Source organism: Capricornis sumatraensis, chromosome 8, assembly GCF_032405125.1.
Source record: "Capricornis sumatraensis isolate serow.1 chromosome 8, serow.2, whole genome shotgun sequence".
Taxonomy (NCBI): domain Eukaryota; kingdom Metazoa; phylum Chordata; class Mammalia; order Artiodactyla; family Bovidae; genus Capricornis; species Capricornis sumatraensis.
Window position 1 is genome coordinate 11,074,333 of NC_091076.1, and position 10,766 is coordinate 11,085,098.

The following is a 10,766-nucleotide window of genomic DNA, read 5'->3' on the forward strand; positions in this document are numbered from 1 at the left end:
CTTCAGGTGTGTATGGTGTATGGTGGCTTCCCTTGACACTACGGTGAGTACAGCCTGACACGTTAAACCTGGAAAGACTGGTGCTGATGCCATCCTCCACTGCCTCAGTTTCTATTGTATGATGTTCTCTGATGACTGGCTGTATCCACACAGCTGGCTCTGACAAGCAGCAAGAAGAATAGAACATTTATGGGACTTCCCTGGTGGAGTGGTTAAGGCTCCTAGCTTCCACTGCAGGGGGAGCAGGTTTGGTCTGTGGTCAGGGAACCAAGAGCTTGCGTGCAGTGTGGCATGGCCAAAAATAAACTAAAAAGGAGGCGCATTTATGGAGCCATGCATGGGAAACCCAATGCTCCGAGGTACCCAAGGAGAAAATGTGATGACTTCCTATTTTAATCCTGTGCCCATTTTCAATCATTCATCCCCATCCTCATGTGGTACCCATTGAGGACTGGGGTTGATCCAGACTGAGACAAGTAAGACAAAAGTTTCTAACAAGTTAGTAACCAGCTGATGCTTGGCTATGTTACTTCCTCATCTCTAAACCTGCCAAGTCAGGGGTGAGACTGAATTGCTTTTTAAAGCCCCTGTGAGTTATAAGCTGCCCCTTAGAACTGAACCTCTCATTCATTTTTCTGCATTGCTGCGAGGGTGGTGGTGGTTTAGCTGCTAAGTTGTATCCTACTCTTGGCAACCCCATGGACTGTAGCCTGCCAAGATCCTCTGTCCATGGAGTTCTCTAGGCAAGAATACTGGATTGGGTTGCCATTTCCTTCTCTGGGGGTGGGGGGTGGGGGGGTCTTCCTGACCCAGGAATTGAACTCAGGCCTCCTGCATTGCAGGCAGATTCTTTAACCATAACCAATGAAACTCTAAATGAAATAGGGAGGTCAAGGACAATGAGTTCTCCAGTTTGATAACAGTGATTTCTTCAAAGCAGGGCTAGGTGGCAAAAAGGCAGTTTTGAGAAACAGCAGAAAATTGTATTCATGGGATATGCTATTGAAATGTCAGGGATGTTCCTATTGGAGTTTTTGTTACTGTTTCATGCTGAATTAGACCTATCTAAATACAGTCTTTGGATAGACCCCAAAGGCAGCTCTTAGGCGAGGACACAGAGGGTAAGGAAACAAGAGAAAGCTTGGACAGTGGAGACCTTTGTAGATTGAGAATGAGCCTGATCACAGGAAATAAGCAGTTAAAAACCAGCATGACATTGTTAAAGGCCAGTTACTTTTTACTCTGAGTAAGAGCAGATAGTCTAGGAGTCACCTGATAGCAAAGGGGCCATATGGCTCAAGGTTTCCTAAAGTGGCTTCTCTTATGGCTTCTTGGAGCTAAAAAAATGGCCACTATCATGTAAGATGAGAAAGTTTTAAAGATGGTTACTTGGAGAAGAGAAGATACACTCATTTAGGGCAACATTTCTCCAGCTTAAAAAATAAAAGTATATGTTCCTTTTATGTTCACTTGAAATTTTAAAACAAACGACCAAAAAACACTGGTAAGTTTAGAATATGTTTCTTCCAATTAACCACACCACATCCTGGAAAGAGGACGATTATCTGTAAGTAGGAGAGACAAGATGCTGGCTGTACAACTACTGATCCTGCATGCTGCAGCTACTGAAGCCTGTGTGTCTAGAGCCTGTGCTCCGCAACAAGAGAAGCCACTGCAGTGAGACGCCCGTGCAACGTAACAAAGAGCAGCCCTCGCTCACCGAAACTAGAGAAAGCCCGAGTGCAGAAAGGAAGACCCAGCAAAACCAAAAATAAATAAATTTTTAAAATATGCTGGTTTTGGGGCCGAGGTGAAGAATGTGAGTGGTCAGGATGACAAGTCTGAAGAAGACACAGCAGCTGGCAGGGCCTTTAGGGATTAATTGAGACTAGAGCTGCAGGGGAAGAAATTCAGCAGGACACTTTCATTGCTGCCTCTGTATCCGCACAGGGTCACTAAGCACAGCCAAGGGCAAACCTTGGGGATAGTCTCTACTTTCTCTTGAAGTGGAAGAAATTCTAGGGACAGGTGCCACAAGGAAAAGGCTACAACCCCCCACAATAGAAAATACTTATTTATTATAAAATAATGTTTGTTTCATGATGAGAGTAGAAAAATAACACTATGAACTACTTAAAAATTTCTGGAGCTCAGTTTCTGAGAAATGGGATGAGTGGCTTTTGCATCACTCTGGAAGCACACCCTCCTGAGGTGCCGTGTGCTCCTGCAGGACATGGAGGGCACAGCACACATGGCGAGCGTGTGGCTCAGGTGCTTCTGGAAGCCCAGGGAGCCTGCAAGGTCCACACAAGATGCTCTGGCCATGAAGATCAAAGAGGAAAACCTGAGGTCAGAAGGGAGCTGGTTCTGAGAAAGGCCAGGAAGGCACCAGCCTTGCCCCTCCCTATACTGGAGTATAGAAGAGTCTCCTGGCTGATGGTCCTGGTTGAGAAGATGGTGCCCAGCGGTCTTACGCTGGGTTTGTTCCCCAGGTGTCTGTGCCGAGGAAAAGCTGCGACCTTTCTCAGGACAACTTGGCCTGCCATTTCTCACTGGTGTGGCTGAAGTACCAGAGTTATGTACAGTCTCAGCCTGTGAAGGCTGCTGGCTGAAGTTTTTGTACTTCACATCCTGTCCATACTGATGGCAGAAAGAAAGAAAGAAAATGTTAAAAGGCCAGGTGAACAAGAGCAGCTGGCCTGAACTGTTCTATAATCCAAGCCTCTTGGCCCCAGAAAGCAAGAATATCTTCCCTAAGTGTGTGTAACTTCGGGAAAGACACCTTTCTACCCTCAGTGGGAAAAACACCTTTCTCACCCTTAAACATCCTCTAGAGTCCAGACCCTTCAAGCTTTAGAAGAACAATGAATCCCTCCCTGGGATGGGAACCCAACCCTCAGGTGATGGGAAATGGCCCTTCAGTAGCAGTACCTGGAGAAAGCAGTCAGGGTGAGCACCTCGAGCAGGAGCTCTGAGCCGCAGAAGAAGAGCAAGATGCCGTTCATGATGGCTTCCAGGCGGAGCACGTAGGTCTGCAGCAGCAGGTAATAGGAGGCCATCATGGTGGACGGGAAGGTCAAGGCCACGCTAATACCAAGTGGCATCTTTCGCTGGCAGAGGTTTCCCTTTGTACCTGTCAGACACAGCCCATGGAGTCACCTCCAAGTGGCCTGCTTTCCTTGGCCTCAGAGGAAAAGGCGGGTGGGATGGGATGGACTGGCTAGCAGAGGCAAATGGTCCTGAATGGGGATGTGCAACTTTATTAACAGGGTCCTACTGTGTTAAAAACAAGAGGCTTTGGAGCGGCTGTGAGATTAGAGTCATTCGCAGAAAGGTCCTGCTCCCAGTGAAGAAACAATGGGATCTTTATTTGAGGAAAGATCTTTTTAATTATAAAAATAATATATAATCATTGAACACTTTGTCAATTAATATAGAAAATACAGACTTCCCTGGCAGTCCAGTGGTTGACTCTGTGCTTCCACTGCAGGGAGCATGGGTCCAATCCCTGGTTAGGGAACTAAGAACCCAGGTGCCCCATGGAATGGCCAAAAAAAAGAAAAATATATAGAAAATCATTTTAGAAAATACAGAAATTAAAAGACCTCATGATTTACCCTCTAGAGAAAGCCATTATTACAGAATGAGGTATACTGTTTCAGACATTTTTTATGTGTATAGTCACGTGTTATTATTTTCATTATTATAAAAGTAGAATCATACTCTGCATACCGTTTGGCAACTTATTTAACCATTTAACATAGACGTCTTTCCACATTAACGACCTTTTACTCTATCATAACTCTTTCCACACATAACTACCTTTTTTAATGGCTGTGAACAATTCATTGAACCAATATCATAATGTAACTAATCCTGTATTGATAGGTGTTAGGTTGTTTCTAAGGTTTTGATGTCAAAAAATACATGGCAATAACATCCTCATATAGATATATTTGTGTATCTGTAGAAGTACGTTTTTTTTAACCAGTTTTAGAAGGGAAATTGTTAATGTCTAAGAATATAAATTTTACCTGGTAAAACCATTAGCAAAAAAGGTTATACTAATTTATATTCCTAGGGGTGTGGGAATATAAATACTCACATTAGTGTGAGACCATATGTACTGTTTCTTGCAGTTATTTGAATACTGGGCATTTGGAAATCTTTTTAATCCGATGGGTGAATATGTTACCTTGTTTTTCCAGTTTGATTTTTGTTCGTGAGTTTGAGCATTTTATCATGGTTACTGGTCCTTTGTAATTATTCTTATGTGAACTTCCCATTAGGGTCGCTTGCTAATTTTTTTTTTTTTGCTGTGCAGCATGCAGAATCTTAGTTCCCCAACCACAGATCGAACCCCTACCCCCTGAGTTGGAAGCTTGAAATCTTAACCACTGGACAGCCAGGGAATTCCCTCCCTTGCTCATTTTTAAAACTAGCTTTTTTCCTTAGCATTTTATGTGAGCTTTCTTTATCCACTGTGATATGTACTGAAAGTATTTTTTTTTCTTCAGTGTGTTTAAAGAACATTTATTTTCAGGGATTACATATTCTAACTAATAAGGGCTTGCTCTGTATTTCCAGGAATACAAAACTTGTCCTAGAGAAATCCTTGTTCAGAAAAATGAAGGGGATCTTAGTGCTGACCTGTGCAGGCATCTCCTGCCCCGGACATGGAGTTACAGCTGAATCTATTCTCCCAAGCAAACCAGTAAGAGGAACAAGGCACTCTTGTAACAGTTAGACAACTGGGAAGAAGTTGTCTAATATCATGCCACTGCCCACTTCTGGCCCTGCAGGGCAACAGACAGATACATCTTGACCCAAAATATGAAGCAGCTTGAAACTTCAGAGAGGGGGTAATGGGATATACCACCAGATCCAATCTCTTGATTGGTGAGCCTAGGTTATGTACTTTTCCTCGTTGATCAGGTTACGGATACCAGCTCATCTCAGAAAGAATGGAAATATTCTTTGGACAAACACTCACCAAAAAATAGTCGGATTATTTCAATTCCGAGATACAGGAAGAGCATCGCCACATCCAGGACTAGATTGGCTGTTGGGTACGGGAGCAGGAGACCTGCCAACATGGAAGTCAGAGTCTGAAAACAACACAGAGCAGTGCGCAGGAGAGCCCCACACGCGCAAGTCTCATCAGCTGTCCATGAGCTACTTAGTGAGGTGTGGGCAGCATCTGTTAACCTGATGCAGGATGTGTTAACTCCTTGTTGTGGCTGCATCTCTTTTAGAGGCAGGCATGTTGTTATGGGGTTTTACTCATAACTCGGACAGTCTATGAGGACTCCACCCTCCACCATTATCAGCTGTACACAGGTACACAGACCGCTGAATAGCTTCCGAGGCTCATCAACAGGCTGAAAGTGGAGTTCAGCAAGAGGTGATGGGGGAGAGTTGGAATGAAGAATCCCACATTTCCCAAACTCAACAAACTCTTGCCCAGGAGCTTCCTACTAAATCATTCTCAAGAAGTCAGCTGATGAAGAGACTTCTACCTTACAGTGAAGAGGTTCCCTAGAGGGCAGAAAAGAATGGAAAATAGGAAGGTTTTTGGTGGGAGTTGGCTCTGCGCTGAAGTGGGGAAGGGATGTGGGCAAGGGTAGTCAATCCCCAGGCCTTACCTTTATACAGAAATATGAAGAGTTCCAGCAGGAAATAGGTAGCATAATACCACCCATTCAGAAAGAACAGAATTTCCAGCGAGATGGAGGACAATCGTTTACCTGAAAATGTGAGCACAGAGAAAAAGAGATGGGCTGGAGGGCAGCTCAACCTCAGTTATTTCAATGGTTTTGTGTCTAACTTGAAGGAAACATGAGGTCGCAGCTAATGGAAAGGGCCACTTGGGGCACTTCTGATTGCTGATGAGGAGAGAGAAAAAGAGAGAGAGTGTGTGTGTGGGGGGGGGGGTGTCTGTGTGTGTAGGGTTTCTCTCTGTGTGTAGAGTGTCCGCTAAACTTGACTCCGGGCTTCGGGCGCGAAAGTCAAAGACCCTTTAAGATCTAACCTCGTCACTATTTGGGAAGGGAAAATGGGGTGCAGAGGCCAGCACTGCCTTGTTTGAAGTCACACTGCAAATCTGTAACTGAGCTGGCCTAGAACAGACCTGGCCAAGAATTTGAGGGAATCTAAGACCCGCACCTCGAGACCTTCAGGAACTCAGGGAGGGTGAGGCTGCTAGACCCTGCTTTGGACAAGCGAGAAGTGATGTCCCTAACACCCGAGAATAGAGGGTTTATAAAAGTCGAGCAATGGGAGAGAAAGGAATGGAATATAGAAGCGATCAGGACCAGCGACTCACACACCTCCGTAATCTCACCTCGCGGCGCCATCTCCAGTCCCCATGGAAACTGCATACGCGGCTACCTCTACTCCTGGAGCAACGAGGCGTTGCCGGAAGCGGGGGACAGAGCGGCCCGAGACTCTGGCCTCTCTGCCCGCCCATCACACTCTATGGTTGCCTGGTGCGAAGGCCGTCTTGTTGCGTCCGCCCGTGCTCAAATGGCCTTCACTGTGGTTCTGTCTGGCGACCTTCGACAGCACAGGGGCCACCCCCCGAGCTGGAGTCCGCAGGCCCCTAGGGCTGGGAGCAGCTGTTGGGCTTCCGCACCCAAAGTTTACAATGAATCGGCAGAAGTAGCCAGTAGTGGTAATGTGACCACAGGATTGCCAAATAGGCTGTAGCGCCACGATTCTCTTTACTAACGGTCTGACAATACAGGAAAAAAGAACAGTGAAAGTGTAGTCGCTCAGTCGTGTCCGACTCTTTGTGATCCTATCAACTGCATATAGCCGCCAAGCTCCTCAGTCCATGGGATTTTCCAGGCAAGAATACTGGAGTGGATTGCCATTTCCTTCTCCAGGGGATCTTCAGGACCCAGGGATCGAACTCAGGCCTCCGGCATTGAGGGCAGGCTCTTTACCATCTGAGCCACGAGGGAATCCCAAACAACGGTCTGATAATGCACAAAAGTGCTCTGCAAATGCAGTTTGGCTTTTGGGGTCTTTTGTCTAGCAAGCAGTGTTTTCTGGGAGGGTAATAGGGGATTTAGTGCGTCCGATTTATCAAACAGGTACTTAGAAGACCCCAGAATTAATCAGAACTAGAGGCTCCTTTGGCAACCCACTCCAGTATTCTTGCCTGGGAAATCTCATGGACAGAGGAGCCTGGCGGGCTAGACAACCGTGGGATTGCAAAGAGACTTCACTGAGCGACTGAGCAGGCAGGCAGAGGATCCTCTCCAGGAGCATAAAGAAGACGGGGAAGATGAAACATGATCACCACGTGACCCCTGACTTGCATGGGAGTTAGGAAGACAAAGTACTCTAGGTGGGAACTGAGAGAAGTTTTCAAGAGATGACTGGTGAACTGGGCTTTGAAACCTGATTATGGTTTGGAGCAGTTAGCATGTGTTACCACCCACAGGGAAGCAGAAAGAAGAGTTTTGATTGGACTGAGGCTGACTTGACTGTCAGCCACTGTCAGGATAGGACAGAAAACATGGCACACTCAAACCAGGTAATTTGAGTAGAGTGACTCAAGTGTACAATTCAGTGGCATTAATTGCATTCACAATGTTGGGTAACCATCACCACCATTTTCAAAGCTTTTTTCATCATGGCAATGAGAAACTCTGTAACCATTAAACAGTAACTCTTTTCTCCCCGTCCCTCTGCTGCTGCTGCTAAGCCGCTTCAGTTGTGTCGGACTCTGTGCGACACCATAGACGGCAGCCCACCAGGCTCCCCCCATTCTTGGGATTCTCCAGGCAAGAACACTGGAGTGGGTTGCCATTTCCTTCTCCAATGCATGAAAGTGAAAAGTGAAAGTGAAGTTGCTCAGTTGTGTACGACTCTTTGCGATCCCATGGACTGCAGCCTACCAGGCTCCTCCGTCCATGGGATTTTCCAGGCAAGAGTACTAGAGTGCTAACCTTTGATCTACTTTTTATTTCTATGAATTTGCCTAGTCTATATATTTTAAGTAAGTGGAATCATACAATACTTTTTCTTTTGTGTCTGGCATAATTCCATTCAGCATGTTTTTAAGGTTCATTCATGTTATAGCTTATATCAGAACTTCATTCCTTTTTATGGCTGGATAATATTCCTGTGTGTGTGTGTGTGCACGTGCCCGCATGCATGCTGCATTTTGTTTATCCATCTGTTGACAGGCAGACATGAGTTTTCACCTTTGGGCTAGAAAAATGCTGCAGTGAACATTGGCATAGAAGTATCTGTGGAAGTATCTGTTTTCAGTTCCTTTAAATATACATCTAGGAGGGAATTACTGAATTTTATGGTCATTCCATGTTTGACTTAAAAAAAAATGTTTTGAAGATTTAATGTTCAGATTTTTTAAAATGTGTTAAAAATTAATTGGGGCAAATTCTGTTACAAGTAGGGGTTAGGGACAGTCAGTGTGTGGCACAAAAGAAAGAGCAAGGACTGGACAGTCACAGATAATCTGCTCTCTTATTAGCGGCATCTCATCTTGGGCAAATTACTCATGCTGTAGCAGCAGTAGCTAATGTGACAAGATTCTTCCTTAGCACATCATAGAGAGAGGGCTTGCTCTTTCACAGAGAAAGTCCAACGGCCCAGGAGTTCTCCCAAAAGATCTCCACCACAGTATACCATATTGCTGCTCCTGCTGATTGTAACTCACCAATGTATACTGGCCTAGATAATACATGACCTCTTTACCAGTGAACATTTCATCTTGTGCACCTGCTGCTTACAAAATCTTCACAAGTGGTGGATTTGGTCATACCTGATTCGTTTGTTCTGGAGAGATCCTGCAAGCAACTGTCAGATGTTGAACACTGGGCCGAGGTGGAAAATGGTGTCATTTTGGCCGTGAAGTGTCATGAAGTCTGCTGGTAAGTCTTAATGGCCACTCCGGGAGTTGCTTTCTGTTGAGCCTGCGGGTGAGGGGGCGTCAGTCACTGGCCCTAGGGCCTTAGCAGCATTTTGAAACAGTGCATAGTGCCATGTTTAACTTTTCAAGGAGCCATCAAACTGTTTTCCACAGTGTCCGTAAGCATTTTACATTCCACCAGCACCGTACAAGGATCCCGATTTCTCTGCATCCTTATCAACACCTTTTATTTTCAGTTTTTAAAATTATCATCACTATCCAAGTAGGTGGGAAGTAATGTTTCAGTGTGGTTTGGGCTTGGAACCTTTTGATGGAGTACTTGCACCTAGACAGGCATCTCCTTGAGCAACAGAATACAAAGATTCTTTTGGATTTTAATGTACATAGTATCATATCGTCAGAAAATAAAGATAGTTCTACTTCTTCCTTTTGAATCCCTGTACTTTCAGTTTTTCAAGTTACTTTATTGTACTGGCTAAGACCTCCAGTATAATGTTAAATAGAAGTGGTGATAATGGATATTCTTACCAAACATCAGGGGAAAGTATTATATTTCACAATTAATATGCTAATGGTAAATTTTTCTGTAGATACTCTCTATCAGTTTAAGAAAGTTCTTTTTGTAATTTGCTGAAATGTTTGTGATACATTTTACTGAATGCTGTCTCTGCATCTGTTGAGGCAATATGTTTTCCTGCCTTTATTCTGCTAATGTTATGAATTACATGATTTTTAAAGGTATAACCAACCTTGCCTTTCTGGAAAGAAACCAGTTTGGTTGTGATATTATGCAGAAAGGAGCTGACATAGCAGGCCTGAGATTGCTATCCTTACGAAGTCCTATTTGCAAGGTTGGCCTTTGGCTGGTGTCTGTGAACTTGTATTTCAGAAAGGTTTCTATCAATCCAAAATGTCTCACTGCCTCAGTTGTTTGTGCAAACTATGTGGTTTATGCTGCACACCTGCTTCCTTCTGGAAGTCTGGAATTTTGATACATGCTAGCAATTCTTAGGGCTTCCCTAGTGGCTCAGTGGTAAAGAATCCGCCTGCCAGTGCAGGAGATGCAAGAGACTTGAGTTTGACCCTTGGGTCAGGAAGACCCCCTGGGGAAGGAAATGGCAACCCAATACAGTATTCTTGCCTGGGAAATCCCATGGACAGAGGAGCCTGGTGGGCTACAGTCCATGGAGTGACAAAAGAGTCGGACATGACTTAGCGACTAAACAACAACAACTAGCTGTTCTTAGTTTGTAGATATTTTTTTAATCACGAATGAATGTTATGAATTTTGTCACAGATACAACTAATTAATGATGAAATGCTTTTCCCTCTTTATTCTGCTGACTTGGTGAGTTTCACCCATTGAGTTTTAAATATCAAACCAACCTTACATTCCTGGGATAAGCTCCACAATCTAGCTGAAGATTAATCAACTAACTTTTCAAAGAATTAACCTTTAGTTTCATATGTTTTTTAACCTATTATTTACCCATGTTCTTTTTTTTTTCCTGGTCTTATGTTTAATTTAGACTTCTTTCTTCCTAATTTGGGCTTAATTTGCTGTTTTTCTGATTTAAGGTGAAAAATTAGACAGTTGGTTTTAGATCTTCTTTTCTGACAGAAGCTGTATCAGATACATTCTTAAAAAATATTTATTTACTTGGCTATGTCAAGTCTTTGTTGTGGCACATGGGATCTCTGTTGCATTATGGGGAATCTTTCACTGTGGCACATGGACTCTGTAGTTGTGGCAAGCAGGCTTAGTTGTTCTGCGGCATGTAGGATCTTAGCTCCCCAACTGGGGATCAAACCTGCATTGCAACGTGGATTCTTAACCACTGAACCACTAAGGAAGTTCCCA

General features: G+C 44.2%; 1 protein-coding gene and 1 pseudogene across 1 annotated transcript; both read right to left on the reverse strand.

Annotated features, from left to right (window-relative positions):
• Window positions 1-2,918: 2,918 nt before the first annotated feature.
• Window positions 2,919-6,380, reverse strand: TMEM216 (transmembrane protein 216). The gene is made up of 4 exons (XM_068977315.1): window positions 6,344-6,380; window positions 5,646-5,747; window positions 4,994-5,086; window positions 2,919-3,133 (listed from the first exon to the last, which is right to left on the reverse strand). The coding sequence occupies exons 1-4, from the start codon at window positions 6,378-6,380 to the stop codon at window positions 2,919-2,921; spliced, it is 447 nt and encodes a 148-aa protein (XP_068833416.1).
• Window positions 6,381-8,531: 2,151 nt separating this feature from the next.
• LOC138083427 (protein Mdm4 pseudogene) lies at window positions 8,532-8,876 on the reverse strand (annotated as a pseudogene).
• Between the last annotated feature and the right edge of the window lie 1,890 nt (window positions 8,877-10,766).

Excerpts from the sequence above, each read along its gene's own strand:
- TMEM216 (XM_068977315.1), bottom strand. The coding sequence starts at position 6,380 with ATGCAGTTTCCATGGGGACTGGAGATGGCGCCGCGAG. Across the intron at positions 5,748-6,343 it reads ACTGGAGATGGCGCCGCGAG|GTAAACGATTGTCCTCCATC; the intron begins GTGAGATTACGG and ends TCACATTTTCAG. Across the intron at positions 5,087-5,645 it reads CTTCATATTTCTGTATAAAG|GTCTCCTGCTCCCGTACCCA; the intron begins GTAAGGCCTGGG and ends CCATGTTGGCAG.